Source organism: Amblyraja radiata, chromosome 27 (assembly GCF_010909765.2).
Source record: "Amblyraja radiata isolate CabotCenter1 chromosome 27, sAmbRad1.1.pri, whole genome shotgun sequence".
Lineage (NCBI taxonomy): Eukaryota > Metazoa > Chordata > Chondrichthyes > Rajiformes > Rajidae > Amblyraja > Amblyraja radiata.
In genome coordinates this window covers 21,022,290-21,047,760 of record NC_045982.1, presented here as the reverse complement: position 1 = coordinate 21,047,760, position 25,471 = coordinate 21,022,290, and the positions used below count along the sequence as shown (strand labels likewise).

The following is a 25,471-nucleotide window of genomic DNA, read 5'->3' as shown; positions in this document are numbered from 1 at the left end:
CTCAACCACGCCTATCTGAGTTGGGTACAAATTACAACTGTTACTTTATAAATATATAAACCACAGAACAAACACAAAAATATTCCATAAGAAGTCAGAATGGCACTGTGATGCAGCAGTAGAGTTGCTGCCTTACAGTGCCAGTGACCCGGGGTTCAATCCTGACTATAGGTGCTGTTTGGACGGAGTTTGTATGTTCTCACTGTAACTATGTAGGTTTTCTCCAGGTGCTCTGGTTTCCTCCCACACTCGAAAGACATGCTAGTCGCAGGTTAATTGTAAATTGTCCCTTGTGTATAGGATGGTGCTGACGTACAGGGTGATGCTAGTCAGCACGGACTCGGTGGGCAAAGGGCTTGTGTCCATGCTGTACCTCTAAAGTCAATTTTCCTTTGTTGAATAATCCATGGGCCCAGGTTGGGGAGAGGGCAGATACTGAGAAGTTCCACAGCTGGGAACCCAACAAATGAACCATGTGGTGGATGCAACACCATCTACCACTCACCAAGTTTGGGAATGAAGCATTTATTTTTTTAATGTGTAGAAGTCCAAGATTTTAGTGCCATTTAACCATCAGTTCTAACCTGGATTGCAGGCAAAGCTCAGTGAGGTGTGGCCCATTCCATCAGTTAACCCTGAGGAAGCATGGCAAGGTTGCAGTTGAGAAGTTAATTACCCTGATTGGAAAGTCCAATACCTCTGACATGACCTAGGAATAATAGTCCCTCACAGGAGTGATATAAGAACCTCAACTCAAATCCCTAAATTTAACACAGGTGTTCGGTCACAGTGTATTTGAGTGCAAGGGCATCATGGAAGAGGTTAAGAATCTAGGAAGCTGAAGTTGAGAACACCAGCTTTGATCTAGTTGAATACAGAACTGGACCCACAAAGCAAATTACCTTCTTTTTACCGCACTTCAATGGGAAGGAGTCCTCGCCCCCCAATGATGACCCCTTTTCCCGTCTCCAACGCACCCCCTCCTCGTGGAACCCCTCTCATAAAGTCCCGGCTCTGGAACTCTTTATCCAGAACTGCCGCCGCGACGTCAACCGCCTCAACTTCTCCACTCCCCTGTCTCACTCTAATCTTCCCCCATCTGAACGCACTGCCATTGAATCACTCCGCAAAAACCCAGATTGGGTCATCAAACCAGCCGACAAGGGAGGTGCCGTGGTAGTCTGGCGCGTCGATCTCTACAAAGCTGAGGCCACGCGCCAACTCTCGGACACCTCCTCCTACTTACCCTTGGACCATGACCCCACTGACGAGCACCAGGCCACCATTTCTAGCACCATCACCGACTTCATCAATTCCCACACCCTGCCCGATGAAGCTTCCAACCTCATCGTTCCCCAGCCCCGCACGGCCCGTTTTTACCTTCTCCCCAAAATCCACAAACCCGGCTCTCCCGGCAGACCCATTGTCTCTGCGTGTTCGTGCCCCACCGAACTCATCTCCACATACCTTGACTCCATCCTATCCCCCTTGGTCAAATCCCTCCCCACCTATGTTCTAGACACCTCAGACACTCTCCGCCGCCTCCGCGCATTCCACTCTGTAGGTCCCCACCCCCTCATCTTCACCATGGATGTCCGGTCACTCTACACCTCCATCCCCCACCAGGATGGCCTCGGAGCCCTCCGGTTCTTCCTCGACCAGAGGAGCAACCTATACCCAGCCACTGACACTCTCCTCTGCTTAGCAGAGTTGGTCCTCACCCTCAACAACTTTACATTTGACTCCTCCCATTTCCTCCAAACACAAGGCGTAGCTATGGGCACACGCATGGGCCCCAGCTACGCCTGCCTCTTTGTCGGGTACGTTGAACAATCCTTGTTCGAGACGTACCAGGGCCCCATCCCCGACCTCTACCTCCATTACATTGACGACTGCTTTGGGGCCACCTCCTGCATCTACACACAACTGACTGACTTCATCCACTTTACCACCAACTTCCATCCGGCACTCCAATACACCTGGACGATTTCCGACACTTCCCTACCATTCCTTGACCTCACCATCTCCATCGCAGGGGACAGACTCCTGACCGACATACATTACAAACCCACTGACTCACATGGCTATCTGGACTACACGTCTTCCCACCCTGCCCCCTGTAAAGACTCCATCCCCTACTCCCAATTCCTCCGCTTACGCCGCATCTGTTCCCAGGATGAGACATTCCATACCAGGGCATCGGAAATGTCCTCGTTCTTCAGGGAACGGGGATTCCCCTCCGCCACCATAGATGAGGCTCACACCAGGGTCTCATCCATACCCCGTAACACTGCTCTCTCTCCCCATCCCCGCACTCGCAACAAGGGCAGAGTCCCTCTGGTCCTCACCTTTCACCCCACCAGCTGGCAAATACAACACATAATCCTCTGCCATTTCCGCCACCTCCAACGTGACCTCACCACTCACCACATCTTCCCATCTCCCCCCATGTCTGCCTTCCGCAAAGACCGCTCCCTCCGCAACTCCCTCGTTAATTCTTCCCTTCCCTCCCGCACCACCCCCTCCCGGGCACTTTCCGTTGCAACCGCAAGAAATGCAACACCTGTCCCTTCACCTCCTCCCTCGACTCCATTCAAGGACCCAAGCAGTCGTTCCAGGTGCGACAAAGGTTCACCTGTATCTCCTCCAACCTCATCTACTGCATCCGCTGCTCTAGATGTCAGCTGATTTACATCGGGGAGACTAAGCGTAGGTTGGGCGATCGTTTCGCCGAACACCTCCGCTCAGTCCGCAATAACCTACCTGAACTCCCGGTGGCTCAGCACTTCAACTCCCGCTCCCATTCCCAATCCGACCTCTCTGTCCTGGGTCTCCTCCATTGCCAGAGTGAGCAACAGCGGAAATTGGAGGAACAGCACCTCATATTCCGTCTGGGGACCTTGCGTCCGGATGGCATTAACATTGAATTCTCCCAATTTTGCTAGCCCTTGCTGTCTCCTCCCCTTCCTTAACCCTCTAGCTGTCTCCTCCCACCCTCCCGCCCTCGGGCTCCTCCTCCTCCGCCCCTTTTCCTTCCTTCTCCCCCCCCACCCCCACCCCCCATCAGTCTGAAGAAGGGTTTCGGCCCGAAACGTCGCCTATTTCCTTCGCTCCATAGATGCTGCTGCACCCGCTGAGTTTCCCCAGCAATTTTGTGTACCTTCGATATTCCAGCATCTGCAGTTCCTTTTTGAATACCTTCTTTTATTACTGTTTCTTCCAGCGTGCTTCGAACCTGAGAGAATAAATAAAGGAACAATAATACATTCCATCAATAGGAATCATCCTGGATATATTTTGCTTCTCTCCAGAGTGTAAACAAAAACCTTGCAGCTCTCTCCCAAGTTTCATGTTTGTGCGTGTAAATTGAAGTCACAGCATAGACTTGTTTATTGATTTGGATTTTGTGAAGCAGGAAACTGACTGCGTTGACATCCATTACCTTGACTACACCCTCGCTCCACATGAAGGTCAGTGTGGGAGCACACACTGCAGTGATTTTATTGCCCACTTCTCACTGTAATCTTTTCAAGCAGCACTTTTACAGCATGGAAATAGGCCCTTGAGCCCAACTTCCCATCTACTCTAGTCCCACCAGCCTGCATTTGGTTCATATCCCTCTAAACCTGTCCTATCAATGTACCTGTCTAATTGTTTCTTAGAAGTTGCAATAGTACCTGCCTCAAATACCTCCCCCGGCAGCTTGTTCCATACACCTCCCACACTTTCTGTGAAAAGGTTACCCCTCATGTTCCTATTAAACCTTTCCCCCCTCACCTTAAACCTATGTCATCTGGTTCTCGATTCCCCTACTCTGGGCAAGAGACTCTTCAAATGCATTTCAATTGAAAGGGAATGGTGGTTACAGACTAAGGCAAGTGATTTTTAATTATTTGACTTTATTTGGATGTTTTTTAGTGTGCCTTTATGACTATCAAATTAACCTACACTGCACGCTGCCTCAGAAAAGCAGCTGATATAATCAAAGACTTGTCCCACCCTGGTCATTCTTTCTTCTTCCTGCTCCTATCTGGCAGAAGATACACAGGTTTGAAAGCTCACATCACCAGATTCAGGAACATCTTCCGCCCTTCAGAACAGTTTTTCTATAAACCAGGATACTGTCCAATTCACCTCTAACCCCTCCCCTCCAACCCCTCCCCTCCCCCCCCCCCCCCCCCCCCCCCACCCCCCCCCCCCCCCCACATTGCAGACATTGGACTTTGTCCATTGTGCTCTTGCATTCCAATGCGGAGAACCATATTCTACACTCTGTATTTTCTTCTCTATTCTATCTATTGTTTGATTTGATTGTATATTAGTATTATCTGTTCTAATTGGACAGCATGCAAAACAAAGCTTTTCACTGCACCTTGGTACACGTAACAATATTACACCTAAATAAAAAACACATTCAGTCTATCGGCAGCCCCCAATCTCCAGCTAGAGTGTTCCATCAATCGTCTTGACTCCGCGTTCCCCTGTCCTTTGCTGCCCGTCCCATTATACGTCCCCCTATACCCCACTCGCCAGATGAGTTCTGATCTATCACCAGTTCCAACCTATACCGTCACACAGCAGAAACATCCATGATCACATCCTTGTCCATTCATCACCCCTACTCCCCTGCATCCCAATCCCATTCCTCCTTTCTTCTCACCCTAATTTTCCTCATCATCCCTGCCTTCCAAAACCCATCTTTGCTATTTCCCCTTGTTCCTCTTCCCGTCCTCTGATACCATCCCCCACTGCTGGCCACAGGGCAGCCTGGCCCATCCTTCGGTGCAACTGAAGATCAATGTGGTTGGTGTGTTGACTGAAAGGTGAAGCATGCACAGCAGGAATAAGCCGTAGCATATGTTCATAAGTGATAGGAGCAGAATTAGGCCATTCGGCCCATCGAGTCTACTCCATCATTCAATCATGACTGATCCATCTCTCCCCCCATTCTCCTGCCTTCTCCACATAACCTCTGACACCTGTTCTAATTAAGAATCTATCTATCTCTGCCTTCAAAATATCCATTGCTTTGGCCTCCCGCAGATATTCGTGGCAATTAATTCCACAGATTCACCACCCTCAGCTACAGAATATACTCCCAGATGAAGATATAGAATCATCTGTTGTGTAATTATCCTGCATTAGAAAGTTGGTGGGGCCTAAGGAATTCAGGTTAAGTAACAGTAATTGAACAGTTTATTTTCATTTCCTCCACATCAGTCGTTTATTATTTAATAGTCTACCATTAGGGAGATTAGTGGATTGTAAAGGCTGTAGTTCAGCTATCTGCAAATGTCTTTAAAATGTGTCACATAAAGGCTATATTAATTGGAGCAAATGCTAAGCCAAAATATATTGCAGAACACAGTAGTTTAAAGGGCATGCATTGATTCAAAACTACTGACGATACCAAGTCATTCACTGTTTGTATTTTCAGCTGCAGGGGTTGTTTATTCTACCAGAGACGTTTTATTAAAAATATATGTTGGTTTTATTAATGCTGCTGTAAACATACAGAGTGATTACTAAGTTGGTCAGACTCCCAGTACGAATAGACAGAAAGACTTGCACATTTAATGTGCTTTTCATAGCCATGGGATATCCCAATGCGCTTTGCAGCCAATGATGTTCTTGCAGTTGGACAGGTGCGGGTAAATGGGATGAGCTTTAATAGGCATCGTAGTCGACCTGAACAACAAGGTCACTGTTTCTGTACTATTGATTTTGTGATTCCAAGTGCAGTTAATATTGCAATGAACAAAGAGCTGCAGCCAATTTATGCACAGCAAGGCTCCATAAACAGTGGCTATCTCTTTGTGTCTACCTTCCACAAACAGCAAGACGATTCTGCCTCAGAGTTGATTTAGCGATAAATATTGACTGGATTTCGATGAATATCCGTTTCCCTTTTTCAGAATGGTGCCAAGGGAATGAAGAAGTGCAGATGCTGGTTTAAGCCGAAGATAGACACAAAGTGACTCAGCAGGGCAGGCAGCATTTCTGGAGAGAAGGAATAAGTGATGGTTTGGTCAAGACCCTTTTTCAGGCCTCAGTTTAGCACCTCATCCAGAGCAAAGACCATCAGTCTTTTTAACTGCCTGCTATATAGCCCGTCCCTCTCATCAAGTGCAGCAAGGAAATTGGTGAAGTGATTTACATGCCATAAATGTGCTTATTATTTTGGTGCACCCCTTGCTCCTTGGTTGAAGACAGTGGACAGAAGAGTACTGACAGATTACTACCAGAGTTACCTGTTCATTGAGTATCATCATGATGACATGTAGAATTGAAGGGTCGGATGCATGTTTGGCGTGTGTAAATTCCCGCTCCTCTCCTGGTGAGTGGCGGAATCTGGGCCCATTAATGGGCATGTTGGGAAGAATAAAATTACTGTAGGAGTAGTGTCAATGTGTGCTGAGTATCAGCAAGGACTCAATGGGCTGAAGGGTCTTTACTGTTCTGTATGACTCTCTGAATGATTTCACAGTGGGAACTGATTTTGTTTACACTAAGAAAAATAAAATGACTCTTCTTATTCTAAGACGCTGTAGCCAATTTTTGCACAGTGTAGTGTAATTCATGTGCAGGAAGCACCCAACACATTTATGTGATAGTGACTATAGAATCTCAAGTGTCAAGAGTGTAGCGTTAAGAGTGTTTTATTGTCACATGTCCCGAAATGGAACAATTAAATTCTTACTTGCAGCAGAACCACCTATCCTCATGTGCGATCTAAATGATAAATATTGAGTAGGGTACTCACTATAATTCTTCGGCTCTTCAAAATAGCACAGGGAACTCTTATAAGTTCACCTGAAAATGCAACATCAGTGTGAGTATTTAATATGAGCAGAATCATCATCGACCGCGTTGCATTTCCTCAATACGGCACTGGGATGGAACTGAAGATTTTCATATTCAGGTCCCTTGAGTGGATCTTAAAACCCAAACCTTCTGATTTACTGGCAGAAGTGTAATCATCAGAGCAATGGTTGTTATAAAAAATGTATCAAGTCTAGCTTTTGAAGAGACGTATGATCATTCCTGCCAGATCACTCCCCATTGTCGAATATTGCACAAACAAACACAGTAATTGCAGTGTATTCCAATGCAAGTTAGGAATGTATGTCTTAAACTTTGTGTGCTTTGTTACAATAATGTACCTTAAGCAGTATTTCAGACAGCCCTCCATTAACTCAGAAATCTGGGATATCCATTTCATGTAGTCATCAACCCTGTGGTTCTTTTAAATGAGGTGAACAATTTAGTGCCATCTGGCTCAGTTTTATACTATAGCTTTGTTTCTGCCAAGGGCTTGAAATGAGATTTCCCAAATTCCTCTGTAAGGATTCACTTTGTCTTGTATACGTTGTCTCACAGACTGATATGCTTGTATTAATCAAATATTGAAGGACCGTTTTCAATTCACTAATAATATGTAATTGGGGTTTCAGATTCAAATTATCAGCTTTGCCACAGAACATAACTGGGACTCATTGGAGGTCTTTGACGGTGGAGATATTACAGCAACGATGCTTGGCAGCTTTTCAGGTAATTTGATCTCATCATGCAAGTTAAAATATTAATAGGAAACCACTTCAATTTTTAAAACAGATCAACCATAGCTCTTTTTTGTTAATATTACCAAGAATTTAAAAACTGGGAAATTAACTACTTATTTGCAACTTATATGTGGTTGGCTCCATTATAATCATGAGTTGTCTTTCCGCTGACTGGTTAGTACACAACAAAAGCTGTACCTTGGTACATGTGACAATAAACTAAACTAAGCGGGTGTCAGAGGTTATGGAGAGAAGGCAGGAGAATGGGGTTAGAAGGGAGAGATAGATCAGCCATGATTGAATGGCGGAATAGACTTGATGGACCAAATGGCCTAATTCTGCTCCTATCACTTATTACCTTATGACCTCAAACTCTGCCACAGAGCCAATTTTCAAACTTTTTGTCCTAATTTCTAGTTATGCACGTCAATACGATATGGGTGTGAGAGGATGTTTTCCCCTGGGTAAGAAGTCTAGAACTTGCAGTCACACTTTTAAAATGTGTAGTAGGACATTTCCGAACAAAATTAAAGGAAACCTCTTTGCTCAAAGGCCAGGGAATCTTTGGAATTCTCTGCCCCTAGATGGCCGTGAATGAATTATTCAAGTATTGATTACACTCAGAGCATTATATTTTTAGAGATCGTCAAGTCAATTTGAGCTTATTTTCATTTGAACAAATTCGATGAGGAACAGGTGCAATGAAAATATGGATAAAGATAAGGCAGGAAAATGGTGTTTGAGCTAGGAGTGCAGCCATGATCTTATTAAATGGTAAAGTGAGCTTGAGGGGCAGATGACCATTTTATTAGGTATGTGTCAGGTACTCCGCTTTCCTCACACATCTCTAAGACGTGGGGGTTTGTAGGTTAATTGGCTGCTCCTAATATGTAGGGTGGATAAGAAAGCAGTATAACATAGACCTAGTGTGAATGGGTGATTGATGGTTGGCATGAACTCGACGGGCCAAAGGGCCTGTTTCCTTCATCTATCTTTAAACTAAACTAAGGAAAGTTACTGAACCTCATTTTTTAGGCTCCTGCAATTTACTGATCTGGAAAGCTCTAAATGCGGGATCTAAGACGAATATCAGCTGGATTGCCCTCTTAATAGATTCCCCTTTCACTCTTTAAGGATTGGTAAAGAAAAATGAGATTGCTTAGCATGGTTGCACTTTAGTAAAGACTAGTCACTCTATAACTCTTCCCTTCCTAGAAATACAAAACATAATTTCACAATTCAGTGAAGTGAAGACATGTCATTTCAATTTCCTTCTCCTCATTGTCTTCTTTTTTGTTTAGGAACTGAAGTTACCCAAGTGCAAACCAAAAGAATCCTTCTTATTTTGGGATGGTCACTAGTTTTCATAGATTCATAGAAAATAGGTGCAGGAGTACGCCATTCAGCCCTTCAAGCCTGCACCGCCATTCAATATGATCATGGCTGATCATCCAAGTCAGTATCCCGTACCCGCCTTCTCTCCATACCCCCGGATCCCTTTAGCCACAAGGGCCACATCTAACTCCCTCTTAAATATAGTCAATGAACTGGCCTCAACTACCTTCTGTGGCAGAGAGTTCCATAAATTCACCACTCTCTGTGTGAAAAATGCTTTCTCATCTCGGTCCCAAAGGATTTCCCCTTTATCCTTAAACTGTGACCCCTTGTCCTGGACTTCCCCAACATCGGGAACAATCTTCCTGCATCTAGCCTGTCCAACCCCTTAAGAATTTTGTAAGTTTCTATAAGATCCCCCCTCAATCTCCTAAATTCTAGCAAGTACAAGCCGAGTCTATCCAGTCTTTCTACATATGAAAGTCCTGACATCCCAGGAATCAGTCTAGTGAACCTTCTCTGCACTCCCTCTATGGCAAGAATGTATTTTCTCAGATTTGGAGACCAAAACTGTACGCAATATTCCAGGTGTGGTCTCACCAAGACCCTGTACAACAACAGTAGAACCTCACTGCTCCTATACTCAAATCCTTTTGCTATGAATGCTAACATACCATTTGCTTTCTTCACTGCCTGCTGCACCTGCATGCCCACTTTCAATGACTGGTGTACCATGACACCCAGGTCTTGTTGCATCTCCCCTTTTCCTAATCGGCCACCATTTAGATAATAGTCTACTTTCCTGTTTTTGCCACCAAAGTGGATAACCTCACATTTATCCACCTTATACTGCATCTGCCATGCATTTTCCCACTCACCCAGCCTATCCAAGTCACCTTGCAGCCTCCTAGCATCCTCCTCACAGCTAACACTGCCCCCCAGCTTTGTGTCATCCACAAACTTGGAGATGTTGCATTGAATTCCCTCGTCCAAATCATTAATATATATTGTAAATAGCTGGGGTCCCAGCACTGAGCCTTGCGGTACCCCACTAGTCACTGCCTGCCATTCTGAAAAGTACCCGTTCACTCCTACTCTTTGCTTCCTGTTTGCCAGCCAGTTCTCTATCCACATCAATACTGAACCCCCTATACCGTGTGCTTTAACTTTGTATACTAATCTCTTATGTGGGACCTTGTCGAAAGCCTTCTGAACGTCCAGATATAACACATCCACTGGTTCTCCCTTATCCACTCTACTAGTTACATCCTCGAAAAATTCTATAAGATTCGTCAGACATGATTTACCTTTTGTAAATCCATGCTGACTTTGTCCATTGATTTCACCACTTTCCAAATGTGCTGCTATCCCATCTTTAATAACTGACTCTAGCAGTTTCCCCACTACCGATGTTAGACTAACTGGTCTGTAATTCCCCGTTTTCTCTCTCCCTCCCTTTTTAAAAAGTGGGGTTACATTAGCTACCCTCCAATCCTCAGGAACTACTCCAGAATCTAAAGAGTTTTGAAAAATTATCACTAATGCATCCACTATTTCTGGGGCTACTTCCTTAAATACTCTGGGATGCAGCCTATCTGGCCCTGGGGATTTATCGGCCTTTAATGCATTCAATTTACCTAACACCACTTCCCGGCTTTCACTCAGTTCCTCCATCTCATTTGACTCCCGGTCCCCTGCTATTTCCGGCAGATTATTTATGTCTTCCTTAGTTCATTCCCACATGGGTCCAAATTTGCATGTTCTCCTTTAAATGCTACATTGGAAGGAATCCATGGGAGAGTCACACATTATAATGGGTCTAAACTGGTTTTCAAAGGAAACAAGAAGATTAAGAGACTTTATGATCAATGTTTTCAACTTACTATTACAAATACAGTTGAGATGTTTGCACGCTGTTTGATCAAGACTTTGAGCATCGATGAAATGTTCGGTTTAGTATTCAGATGGTTCATTTCAGGGAAGGAACTTTACCATCCTGAATTGACCTGTTTATGACTCTGAACCTCAATTCAGAGGCAATTAGGTATGGACAGCAAATGTTTGTCAAGCTGGTGAAGTACAAATGGTACACTTAGCTGGTGATTATAAAAGTATAATGGAATAGGGATTGGTAATCATTCTAAAGGAATCAAAATATTTTATAAAATATGGTGCAGAAAGGACCATGGAATCAGTGGATATTGGAGATGAATTAATAAGATATTGCAGAATCAAGTCTCTGGTGGTACAGCTGCCTCACAGTGCCAGAGACCTGGGTTTGATCCTGGCCTCAGGTGCTGTCCGTGTGGAGTTTGCACAATCTCCCTGTGACCAAGTGAAACTCCTTCAGGTGCTCTGGTTACTTTCCACATAGCAAAGACGTGGTTTTGTACGTTAATTGGCCACTGTAAATTACCCCATGTGTAGAATGGACTCAATGGCCCGTTTCCATGTGGTTTCTTTCAATCAATCAGTCAATCAGGCAATCAATCATTTAAAAACAGCTATCCATTGGGATTAAAAGTGGTTGCCAGAATCCATGCGAGGGCCATTTTAAATATTGTGATCAAGGCACTGACGAAGAATACTTCGCTGCTGTGTTTAGCTAAGTACTTTGCTCCAAGGTTTTAGGATGTCATAACGTCATAAGTGATAGGAGCAGAATTAGGCCGTTCACCCATCAAGTCTACTCCGCCATTCAATTATGGCTGATCTATCTCTCCGTCCTAACCCCATTCTCCTGCCTTCTCCCCGTAACCCCTGACACCCGAACTAATCAAGAAATCTAATGTGCAAAGGATGTAATGTGTAAACCTTCATTTTTGCTGTCGTTCTGTGGAAGTATCTGCCAACAAATACTTTTTCCGATTTCATGCCGCATTTTACGTGTATATCTCTGCATCCATTCTAATGCTGTATGAGGCATTAGTTCTTGAGTTTATAAAATGCCTGTGGTCGTTTTTGACATTGAGTGTATTAGGTATTCAAAACCTTCTCAAATTTTACAAATACCATATTAGTTCATTTAATATAGTGGAATTATTCCAGGCTCATATGAAATAATTGTCTGTGGTTGCCCATAAATTATTTAACATTTGAAGAATATGTTTTCATTTTTGCATGAAAATGAAATGTAATGTAAATATCTAATTTTTGCCCCGGAGAATAATCTGCAGATCTGCAAAAATAATTAGATAACTTTAAAGATGAATTTTGTAGATGTTCTTCAATAGAAAATGTTTGCCTAAATAACTGCCCTGAATTTTAATGCTCTCTGAACCAGTAGTGTACATCATTATACAACAATGACAAAAGACTTAGTAACTTTTGAAAACTGCAAACCCCGCCACTTGTTAAATCTAAGTTTGTTTCCACTTTAAGGTTAAGGAACGTGACTTTTCAGTTCTTAATTGAATTAGTACATACTGGCAGTTGGGCTAAGGCCTTAGGTTCCTTCTGATGTGAATTTTACTTCGGAGTCACGTGAGTGACTACGTGAAGAACCCTGCCAGGACGCATGCGTGTCATATCGCTACACGCATTGCGAAACGTCAGACGCAGTGGAAGGACGTTCCCCCGCGGCGGCAGTTTAAAAGCCGCTAATTGCAGGTAAGCGTTTACTCTGCGGTCTTTTTTGTTCCCATTTCCAACTACAGGTAGGAAAATGGAGAAAACAAAGAAGACAAGGGCTGCGACAAAGCTGGTGAGGGAGGACCGCGGAGTAGCGGGAAGCCAGCAACAGCAGCTAACGGCACTTGGATCACCCGTAGTGGGATCAGCTGTGCCCGATGTCGCCTCCGCACCGGCCAAATCCACGCAGCAGGGCGGCAAGGCTAGACACAAAACTAACAAGGTCGTGGACTCAGAGGAGTCCGACTTTGAACCACCGCGGGCGGCCAGCGACTGAGAGCGCTGGACCTGAATGGAGCGGTGTATGGAGCATTTGCTCCAACGTGACAGACTCCGGGAGATGGAGTCGGGTCACTGTGGGCCCTATGGTAAACCCACAGCAGTGCCTTTTCAAGGGCTGCACAGTGCTTCTACCTCATCGGAGGGGAGCACTGCGGGTCAGTGCTGGGCTGACCTGGAAGAGGGGTCCGCAGAAGAAAAGACAAGTGTGCATGGGGTGCAGGAAAAAGAGAACTTACCGGACATGGTGGCCAATTTTATACACCGGAACAGACTGGACAAAATCTGGAGCCAAAGCTTGCTGCCAGTATAGACTACATGTCTCTAAACCAGTTACAAGAGCAGGCTGTACTGGACACCACAGGAAGACACCTGGCACCGGGCAATTGCATATCTCTGAACGTTCCAATAGTTAACAACTGTATATGGAAACACATTGGAACAGGAGTCAGGAGTATGGATGTAAAATTGCAAAAAGTACTGAAATTACTGACCGCAGGGATAACAGCATTTGCCCGTACAGTGGACGATAGGAACATGTCCCAGGATCAACAAGATGCACTGGCACTATTCTGCAACACCCAGCATGAAATAAATAACATCAGGAAAAGTGCCATTCAACCCACACTGAACCCAAAATTCGCGGGACTGTGCAAACCTGGGACCACGAAACCACACATACTCTTGTTCGGAGGCAACCTATAGAAGCAGGTAAAAGAGCTCGATGAGGAAGCCAAAACCTTGGGATTAATAAAAGGAACACCAACAAAAACCCACTACAGCCAAAGACAGCATCCCTACGCACCCACCAGCAGAACTGGTGAAAGCTCGAAGGCACGGTATTTCAAACATGAGTCTTTTTTAGGCCATGGCCCAGGCCGGCCTTCTTGGAAGATGCGGGGAACCCCAACGCCAACCAAACCGAAAAACCAGACACCAGCGCAACAACAACAGCGGAAAAACTACAAAAAGAAGTAAACCTGCCACTGGTAACAATGGAGGTAGGTGGGTCTGGTTCCCTAAAAAATATGGAGAGCATGGAGGTTGGGGGGAGACTACACTGGTTTTTGAATGCATGGAGCATGTTAACAACCGATACTTACATCTTAAGCAGTATCCAAGGATATACAATAGAGTTTATACACAAGTACAGCCCTCCAGTTCAACATATACCGAACCGAGTGTTCGTGCTCTCTGATAAAGAAAAATCAGAAGCACAAGCTGAACTGGAGCGGCTCTACATAAAAGGTGTAATTGAGATAACTCAACACGAACCATTAGAATTCGTGTCCAATATTTTTACCAAAATCAAAAAAGATGGTGGTTGTCGCATCATCATCGATCTAACAAAATTGAATACATTTGTACAATATATTCACTTTAAAATGGAAACCTTTGTTACTGCTAAACAATTAATTTCCAAAGGTTACTTCATGGCCAGCATCGATTTAAAAGATGCTTACTATATAGTGCCTATACGAGGTGACCACAGATGTTACTTAAAGTTCAACTGGATGGGACAACCCTGGCAGTATAAAGCACTGCCAAATGGTCTATCATGAGCCCCCAGGCTGTTTACAAAAAAATTTAAACCAGCCCTAGCATTTCTACGGAAACGTAAACACATGGTTATGGTATATTTAGATGACATACTCATTGTGGGCAAAACTTTGGAATTGGCCATACAGACTGTAACAGCCACAAAACAGCTATTTGAAAAACTGGGATTTATCATCCATCCAGTTAAATCTAAACTAACGCCGTCCACCACTATGGACTATTTGGGGTTCACCATTGACTCAGTTCACATGATGGTGACACTACCTAATGGAAAGGCTAGAGATTTAATAGAGGCTTGCAATAACCTCATTGACATCAGAAAACCATCCATCAGATTGGTAGCAAAAGTAATTGGTAAAATAGTGGCTGCTTTCCCAGCCACACAATTTGGACCTCTACATTACCAAACTTACAGAGAGCAAAAATACAAGCGCTCAAAATTAATGCAGGTCACTTTGACAGACCTATGAGACTACCAATCCAAGCTAAAACGGAACTAATATGGTGGATAGACAACATCTGGCTTTGTTCAAACCCAATCATTGTCAGTAACCCTTCCATGGTACTACAAACTGATGCCAGTGCACTTGGGTGGGGAGCCACCAATACCATCACCAGCTGTGGAGGGAGATGGACTGCACAGGAGGCATCTTTCTTACTCACACTGGGCATAAACTACTTGGAAATGTTGGGTGCATTCCATGGCCTAAAGTCATATTGTACTGGGTCATATCACCAGCATGTTCGACTACAAATAGACAATACCACCGTGGTAGCATACATTAACCACATGGGTGGAAACAAATCGATATCATGTGACAATCTGGCTAATTCAATTTGGCAATGGTGCATCCAAAGAGATATTTGGATATCAGCCACTTACCTACCAGGGAGACTAAATTTAGTGGCAGACACCAGGTCACGCAAATTTAATGAAAACACCGATTGGATGTTGAACAAATTAGTATTTGCTGATATTACAGCAAAATATGGAACACCAGATATCGATCTATTCGCATCCAGACTAAACAACCAGATACCAAACTATGTTTCATGGGAACCAGACCCTGGGGCAGCAGCGACAGATGCATTTTCGCTGCTTTGGGGGAAATTGTTTATTTACGCATTCCCTCCTTTCTGCCTCATCAGTCGGGTATTAAGGAAAATACAACAAGACTCTGCGTCTGGTATTTTGGTAGTACCCGATTGGCCTACATAACCATGGTTCCCAGTGGTACAAAACATGGTGTTAGAACCATGTATTACCATCCCACATAGACCAGACTTATTGCTACATCCCGTAACAGGGGATAGCCACCCATGCCATAAATATTTGAACCTATTAATTTGTAGAGTTTAAAAACACCACTTCTACAACTGGGACTAACGGACCGAACAGCGAACATGATCTCGGCGGCCCAAAGACAATCGACTAAAAAACAGTATCTGGTCTACATCAGGAAGTGGGAAATGTACTGCCATAAAAACGACATCACCAACAGAAACATGAACATCCCGTCTGTTCTGGAATTTCTGGCAGGCCTCCACTATGATGAGGGGTTCAGTTACAGTGCCATCAACAGCGCCAGAAGTGCCCTGTCGACTTACCTATGGCAAGGGACAGAGCGTTACTCTGTAGGGACTCACCCACTGGTAACAAAGCTCATGAGGGGGATTTTTAATACTAACCCCCCAAAATCCAGTTACTCCCAAATTTGGGATGTAAGCATTGTCCTGAAGATGCTCAGAAACTGGTCTCCAGCATCAGCTCTGTCCCTACACAGACTGACTTTAAAAACAGTCATGTTAATGGCATTGATCACGGCACAGAGGGTACAGTCACTGCATAAACTTAGACTGGACAACATGACTTCCTCACCTGATAATATTACGTTCCACATCTACGAGCTAGTAAAGCAGAACAGACAGGGATCAGCAGGCCTCAATATACTATTTAGGTCATACCCTACAGATAACCGTCTCTGTATAGTTAGACACCTGTCATTATACATAGAGAAAACAAAAATCCTAAGAGGCAATGAGAAGGGACTTCTGATCAGCCACAAGCAACCTCACAAAAGAGTGACAGTCCAGACCATCTCGAGATGGCTGAAACAAGTGCTTACACAGGCTGGGGTGGATACTAACATTTTTAAATCTCATTCCACCAGGGCTGCAGCTACATCGGCAGCAATACAATTGGATGTGCCCATGGACCAAGTCCTCAAAGCAGCAGGATGGTCAGGGGAAAGAACATTCCAATTATTTTACAATAAACCAGTAATGAAATCTGGAACATTTGCAGAAAAAAATTTAAGTTCTGTAAATTAATCCAAACCCATAAAAGGGTTATAATTTGTGTTAATAAATTTTATGATTTCAATGTCGAATTCATGTCCAAATTATGTTAACACTATTCCTCCTACAGTCAAGGCAGACGTGATGCATGGACTCGTTTCCACGGCATGAAATCACAGAGCTTTAAAATCTTCACGTAGTCACTCACGTGACTCCGAAGTAAAATAGTAAGATTAAACGAGAACTTACCAGTTTGAAGTTTGATCTGTATTTTATGAGGAGTTACGATGAGGGATTACGTGCCCTCCGCTCCCACCCTTGATCATATACTTAACTGGTATCTCTTCTCTAATCTTACTATGTTTAGTCATTACAGTTGTCTGTGATTTCACACCGCTGCTTTGAAGAATGACACGCATGCGTCCTGGCGGGGTTCTTCACGTAATCCCTCATCGTAACTCCTCATAAAATATAGATCAAACTTCAAACTGGTAAGTTCTCGTTTAATCTTACTATTAATTATCATGGCAAATACTGTTGGAGGAGAGAGCTTCAAGAAGATGCTTGCTGCTCCCCCTTTGGAGAAAGACGTTGGTTTAAGCAACCATCTGATTAAAACTGAGCAGAGTTGTTCCAACTGACCATATCAAGGGTGAGATCAGACACAAACTCAGCCTCAGACTATAAAATAGCATGTTTGTTTAGTTTTGTTTAGAGATACACGGCCCTTCAGCCAACCGAGACCACACCGACCAATGATCCCTACACACTAACACTATCCTATACATTAGGGATAATTTTTACATATATAGCAAGCCAGTTAACCTACAAACCTGTACATCTTTGGAGTGTGGGAGGAAACCGAGGTTCTCGTGGAAAACCTGCACAGTCACGGGGAGAACTTACAAAACCGGACAGACAGCACCCGTAGTCAGGATCGAACCCTGGTCTCTGGCATTGTAATGCGGCAACTCTACCACTGCGCCAAGGTGCCACTCTCATTTTAATATGAAGAATTATATTATTTTAATTTTGTTGTCCATTCATAACAAGAAAGAAAATGCCGAACTTCAACTGTGAGAAATAAACAAAATCGTCACTTGGAGCTTGCATGAGTAAATTCTGAAAATGTATGACAAATGTAATCATTATTGATTGGTTTCATCCTTGTTTTGTCATCAAGCCTAGTAGTTGTGTTCAATGCTTTAGAGGCAGTTTGAAATTGCTGGTGATTTATTCTCAATCTGAAGGTGAAGTGATTCACTTGACTCCGTTTTCCTCTTTTATTCCATCATCTGCACCCATGATCTCCGATGAATGCACAGAATTCCATCAATGCAAACCTTTACCCCTTTGAAGTGCTACAGCATTCTGCGAACATGTTACTTTACAATTCCTTAAAATGTCCATCATTCTTGCACTGAAAGCCATTATTCTTCTAAATGGACCCTATTGTATGTTCAGGCTGCTTTATGTTGCTGCTTACGAAGGCAATCAACAGAGGTAAAGGCGCAGATTAAAACACCCTTTATTTTGAAGGCAATGTTGAAATACCAATGAGTTAAAGTTATACCATGTGAGGCAATCAGCCCTTAATACATACATACTTAGAATACATTGCTTTTTATTTTAAAACAAAACTTACAAAATCTAAATTAATGATATCTTAAACAACTATTTATTTCAAGAATACAAAAGCAAGTAATAAATGTGACCATTTATAACTTAACTCAATCTCTTGGTCTTCTTGCCTGCAATTTTCGTTATGGCAAGCTGTACTTAAAATGTCTGAAGCAATCACTCCAGCCATCTTGTGAACGTCTTGTGTCGTCTTTGTGTACATCTTGTGTAATCCTCATGAACATCTTGGTCCAGCATGCTGTTCTGCAACTGCTGCTTCAAGTTAATTGGCTTCACATCTGTGAATACATAATATTCCACTATCTTAACCACCTCCTTCTAGGTGCCAGATGTATGCGTCAACATTTAGAATTAACTGGGGTCAAAAGAATTGGATTAAAAACTTGCTCTGTGGCAGGAAATAAAGGGTAATGGTTAATGAGCGATTTTGTGACTGAAAGGCTCAGGTGGGCTACAATTCTTTACTTTTCATAATGTATTAAATGAACCCAGATATTCCAGAACAGGCGGGATGTTCATGTTTCTGTTGGTGATGTCATTTTTATGGCAGTACATTTCCCACTTCCTGATGTAGACCAGATACTGTAAGTGTAGGGAGATGATGAAGCTTACAGATGATTTTTTTTTTAAATCAGTCATATGTTTGATGCTTTCCGTCTCTCCGTCCTTCCCCCATACTAGTTCTTTGACTAGATTCAATGTCGTCCTGATGAAATTTTACTGATTGTGTGCCTCATTGTCACCTTCCCCTCAGCTAACATTGATCCATTCTACATTTTCTTTGATCATCGTCCCCTTTGATCTCTCATTTTCACTCCTAATTCTTCCATATCTTTATGTGTCCCTCTTCCCTGACTCTCAGTCTGAAGTAGGATCTCGACCCGAAATGCCACCCATTCCTTCTGTCCAGAGATGCTGCCTGTCCCGTTGAGTTACTCCAACATTTTGTGTCTATCTTTGGTGTAAACCAACATCTGCAGTTTCCTCCTACACATCTGCAGTTAACTTCCTACACATCTCTATCTTTGTATCTCTCTCTTGCCCTAGATATACACCCTGTCTTACACCCTGACTTCTAGTACATATGGAACTTCTTTCTTCTGCTCTTTCCATTGTAGTTACAATTTATCTCCGACTACAATATGTTGAGCTGACATCAGTAAACCTTTATCTGCTGTGACATCCTATGGAGGATCTTAAGAGCCTTTGAACCCCCTCCATATTGCAAATGTTAAATTCTCTGTTAAAGTATCTACATTAATCTCTGTCTGATTCAGGTGATTGAGTAATTTCATTTCTAACAAACATCTTGGAGACATTGAGCATTACCCCAGAATGTACATATTCTCAATTTGTCTGCTGTCTCCTCTATGCCAGACTCAGTCAGCATTACTTCACCACAGCACCCTGTGCTGAACCTCTTAATTCTCATTGTGTTTGTGGTGTCTTGTTATGGCCCTGGTGTTGTCCTGACAATCTAGTGAACTGGTTCCTTCATGTTGTTCAAATAGACATCAGGCTCTTCCTCTGCAATGGTTGCCATTGAGGTTTGTGAACAGCCCTGTAGGCAGACTCTCATGTGATGTCTCTGACTCAGCCGACTCATCATTGGCTCCAGAGACAGAAAATCTTTCCTTCTGGGCCATTTCACCAAGACCTGATTCTCTAGCCAGGTTTCTACTTAGCTTCCAAGTTCTGCTTCTCCACTTTATGTTGCTTTCCTCGGGCTCCACTTTGCCTTGTATTTTGTACTTCTACTGGATTTCTGTGCCCTCTATATTAAAATGTCCCTTCTGGCTTTTCATCATGTTTGTGATTGAGTCCTGTTGTAATCTATGCTGGTGTAGTCTCATCAATAACACATATGGCTCCAAACCTACCACTAACAATATAACCTGCAACATCTTACATAACCATGTGTTTCTCTGTTCTCTATCCTTCCTGAGATCTTCTTGGGGACATTTCTACCCATTCCCTATACAGCGAAAATAGTTGAGTCCATTCAGATCCTACAAACATATCCACCACATTTAATGCCTGCCTTCATGATTATTATACCTTAAGAACTGGATCGTTGCCATGCTTCTTTGTCAAGCAACAAATCCCAATTTCAATGGCAATGTGCTGAATGGAAATTCTTTTCATGACAGCGATGGAGCTAGTAATAAAACACCTTTTATTGAAGGCAGTAAACTCTCAATTATTAGTGATGTTTGGCACATTTCTGCAACAAAAATCAGAGGACATTATGCGCTCAGTTCATAAAAAGCACGCTTTCACATGGGTGCTGCAGATTCCAAAGGATTTTGAGTGTTGAAATCTAATTGTTATTTTGCAAATTGAAAAGCCAGAGTCTTTAAGCTCTTGCTTAATGCTGAAGGAAAGGATACTGAATTAATATATAACACATTAATAACTGGCAAGTTGAAATTAATATTCAACTAAACTCTGCATCAGCTAGCGTATTTGCTGTGGTTATGCTATATTTTTCTCAGATTTCACAGTGGGTTCTCGAAGTGAAGGAGCTACGTACAGTTTGGCTAATCTGATCCAATTATTCCCTCTGCTTCATGTCTTCCAGGCACCACAGTCCCAAATTTGTTGAACAGCAGCTCCAATCAACTTTATTTACATTTTTATTCTGACATCAGCGTTTCTGCAGCTGGATTTCATCTGGAATATAAAAGTAAGAATTTTCAGTGGATGTTACAATGTATAGCAAAAATATATATACACGGCAAACTCCATAAAGATGAAATGTGTAGGAAAGAACTGCAGATGCTGGTTCAAACCGAAGATAGACACAAAAAGCTGGAGTAACTCAGCGGGAGAGGCAGCATCTCTGGAGAAAAGGAGTGGGTGACCTTTCGGGTCTAGACCCTTCTTCAGTCTGAATAATCAGACTGAAGAAGGGTCTCGACCCAAATCGTTACCCATTCCTTCTCTCTAGAGATGCTGTCTGTCCCACTGAATTACTCCAGCTTTTTGTGTCAAATTCCATAAAGTGTCCAGCATCTGCAGTCTCTTGTGTCTTCATATTTACATACTTTTAAACCTAAATGTCCTGTCACTTGGAATTTCCCCACTTCTTTATGGAGTGACCATACTTTGCACTGAACCTTGGTATCCCCCTGCATCTTATGGGTCAGCAATGCCTTTTAGCCATCTGACACACTTATTTTGGTGGCTTCTAATTTTGTTATTTGTGACATAGTTTTAATGGTACTCAAATGACAAATAGCAGGTTCATAGGCCAAACATAAACTTTAAAGGCAACTGGCCTTGAAATGTTTTAGTCAGAAAATTGTGTGTTATAGTGTTGTTTGCACAGTTTCTGCATTGGTTTGGTGTAAGGGAGTGGGGAAACATTATTCTAAAGAACATATTTGTGTAATGTGTCAAGAGAATTAGAATCAGGAGTTGGGAGCTCCGTGCCTACTAATCTCGTAAAACGTCCTAAATCATGTGCGTTAGTGCAGACTTTCACCTCTCCTATCTCCTAGCTTAGTGGGAGCTTTTAAAGTGGTGGCTTACAACAAAAATCATAGCTTGAGCTACTGGAGTTGTCCTGGGGTAGATTTACCCTAGAGGGTTGTTTGGGGAAAGGCGAGGGTGGGCATGTACAACACATGCCCCCGAAAACAATGAAATGACATGACATCGGAACCAGCTGCGGTGGAATAAGGGGGAAAAAACCCAATAATTTACAGATGATAACCATCGCATTAGAAGCTTTACTGCTGGTGTCTCTAGCAATGGCTCACGTTCATTCGGGCCCAATAATCAAGGCAGGGAATTTGGTTCCACCTTCTTTTCCTCCAGTAGATTCGTGAGAAAGACATCATTCAAACAAACCCTGTGGCTGCATGCCTAAGGAAGTCATAGACATGGAGTTTCCTGATTGAATATATACAGCCAAGACATACAATTGCACCTCATAGCACATTAAGCATTGGGCTACCCATAGGAGCATCTGACCCATAATTACCTGCAGTCGTTTAATGCTGCCTTTTGGTTTTTCTCTCTTGTGTCTGACGCCAAAAATTTTGGAACTGTCTTGTGAAAAAAAAATATTTATCTTTGGAATTTGTCCTTCTTTGGACAAATTTGACCATCCAACTTTCTTTATGAGTCCTAGCCGTGGCATTTGTTAAATACATAAAATAAATTGATTGGTACTGTTGACAATTGCAGACTTTCGTCCTCATTCATGAATGATGTGGCCATATAGGATTTAAATGACCTTTAAATAAGCATTTAGGAATTATTGCTGACAGCTATACACATGCTGCATCTTTAAACTAATGTATTCTCGGAGTCCCATTGCTATTCGTATTTGAACAGAACAGCTTTTATAAGTGTGTTATCTTCATTATTCAATAGTGATGAAAATGGGTTTGGAAATACAGAGACTTTAAATTGCACAAGCTATTAGAGGGAATAGTGGCAAAGATTTGGATGAATATGACAGATCCTGCCTCATTTCTCCCAAATATCATCAATTCAGTACAAATGATTGAAGACGATGGTTTGAGTTGAAGTCACGATCCGAGTCCAATTAAATTTGAATCTCCAATTTTTGATCTTCTAAATTAGAAGCATGGATTATTTGAAAAATTCATTCCGATGCCAAATTCTTAATTTATTCCCTTTCATTCAGTTTCACAAACTCAAACTGCACATGTGGAAAAATATATTTAGTTTTGTCTTCGAAATGATTTAATCAAAGCTACTCAAGGAGGGAGTATCAACTATGCTTGGAACATCATTCCCATTCTAATATTTGTATGTATGAAAGAAAAATCTGTTTCCTTAATGGTGATGTTCATTAATTAAATAGGCACTAATTCCGAAGAGTTAGTTTAATTTTTTCTAACTTGAAGAAAAATACGCTTGGGTCTGCAATTCTAGAGGAATCTTATGGGATTAATGGTCAGTTACCTGGCCAAAGAAGACTCATCTGAGAGCAAACGGTTAGTTATCTGACCACAGATAGCAAACAGCAAATAAGGGTGATAAAATGTATGCATTCTTTTACATTGTATAATTAGCAGAAAGTTATTTTAATACACCTCCAGTCTGTAACTCCTCAACAAGCAGCTGGTATGGAAAAATCTGTCTCAAAACTCAAATGCAAATGATTTTACAGACTTCAAGATAAGTAGGTAAATAATTGTTAGTCCTTAAACCCGAGAGATGAGTAATAAATATTTTATCACTTTAGCCATTGTTTAGGAGGAAAGGAGTTGAAATGGAGAGGTTAAATATCCTCTTCCTTATTGAGATAAGGGGTGAGAATAACAAGGGAAGATGGTGTTTGCAATTGCACAGTTTAACCACAGGAGGCAGCATTGTGCCATTCTTGACAACAGATGGTGACTCTGTTTATTGCTATGTGGGCTTCCTGTTGGGAACAGATGTAGGAAATAACAACTTTCATGAATTTATCACACAAAAACCAACTGACACAGTGCCATACATTGGTTAGGCAACCATAGACAACAAAGTGATCCATGCCCATCTGTTCCACATTTACAACTTGTTGCTTAGTCACCCCTCTCCCATTGCATCTGATGTGCACACATACTTCAGGAGGCTACACGTTCGAGAGGTGGTGTGTTTTCCCAAGCCATGCCTCCCTGTATCTGCACGTGACTGTTTATTATAATAGAACCTAGCTTAAAGGTATATGGGTTTTTATTGAAATACAAGTTGGCCTGCAGATAAATTGCATGGTTGTCATTTTGCATGCTCATCAACATCACATCAAGGCTTGCTGTTGATTTCATGTGGAGATAACCCATTGAAGAAGCAGTTTTTACTGGACATGGAGGCTCCAGTGCAGAGTAGATTTGAGACTAATTCTGGATTTTACTCCTGTAACTACATATGATGTATGTGACTATAATTGAAAAAAAAACATTATATTCAGCTGCTATTTCAGTGCAGCATCCAAACTAACAAGCACAGAAAACATTTTATGAGCTCCAATTGCGTTACATTTGGAAGGGACAAGGGTCATTACTGAGAAGATAAAATGTGAGATGCAATCATAGCTCACATGTTATGTACACTCAGTCCTTACCAGATCTAAACAGACTATGCTTTTCCCTGTAATCTTAAAGAACATTTTGCATTAATCATTTTTCAATCACTTGAGGTTCTGTGTCTTTCAGGTTGAATAGCACATGTCCTCATTTGTGGAAAATGAAAGGCAGGGCCCTGGGGCGTGTTGAAGAGCAGAAGTATCTAGGAGTGTAGGTACATAGTTCATTGAAAGAGTGTCACAGTTGCATAGGGTGGTCAAGATGGCTTTCTGTTCATTGACTGTTTCATCAGTCAGTGTACTGAGTATAGAGGTTGGGATGTTACATTACAGTTGTACAAGAGGTTGGTGGGGGTTGGAGTGTTTTGTTCAGTTTTGGTCACCCTGCTATAGGAAGTATGTTCTTAGGCTGGAAAGAGTGCAAAGAAGATTCATGAGGATGTTGCCAGAACTTGAGGGCCTGAGCTATGAGAGGCTGAGTCGGCTACGACTTTATTTCTAGGAGTGCAGAAGGGTGGTGATCTTATGGAAGTGTATAAGCTCATGAGCGGAATAGGGTGAATGCACAGTCTTTTACCCGGAATAGGGAAATCAAGAACCAGAGCATATATGTTTAAGGTGAAAGGGGAAAGATTTAATAGGAACCTGAGGGGCGCAGGTTATTCACACAGAGGGTGATGGGTATACAGGGCAAGTTGCCAGAGGAGGTTGTTGAGGCAGGTACTATAACAACATTTAAAAGACATTTGAACAGGAAAGGTTTAGAGCAATGTGGGCCAAACGCAGGCAGGTGGGATTAGTGTAGAAGGGGCATTTTGGTTGGCATGGGCAAGTGGGGCTGCAGGACCTGCTTCCATGCTGTATGTCTCTGTGACTCTGGACAAGTCATCTTGGTTAGCAAGGATGCGTTGGGCCAAAAGGCATCATAGAAAATAGGTGCAGGAAGCTGGTGTCAGGCTATTTAAGTGATAATGGATTATTATTGGTCTGAATGTGTAAGAAGGAACAGTAGACCTGCTTGCAAGTGAACCTTTTGCAGGTATCTCTTGTGAATATTGAATACATAATTACAGAGCATGATGAGTTCTGTGCACCCATCTGAACAATAATGGTTAGCAGA

At 42.6% G+C, this 25,471-nt stretch overlaps 1 protein-coding gene across 1 annotated transcript in view; it reads left to right on the top strand.

Moving 5' to 3' along the window:
• The window catches only part of csmd2 (CUB and Sushi multiple domains 2), a 573,225-nt gene that overhangs the window by 348,996 nt on the left and 198,758 nt on the right, over window positions 1-25,471 (top strand). The window contains 2 exon segments of the mRNA XM_033045391.1: window positions 7,455-7,551; window positions 20,887-20,991. Of these exon segments, the coding sequence (XP_032901282.1) occupies window positions 7,455-7,551; window positions 20,887-20,991 (202 nt within the window).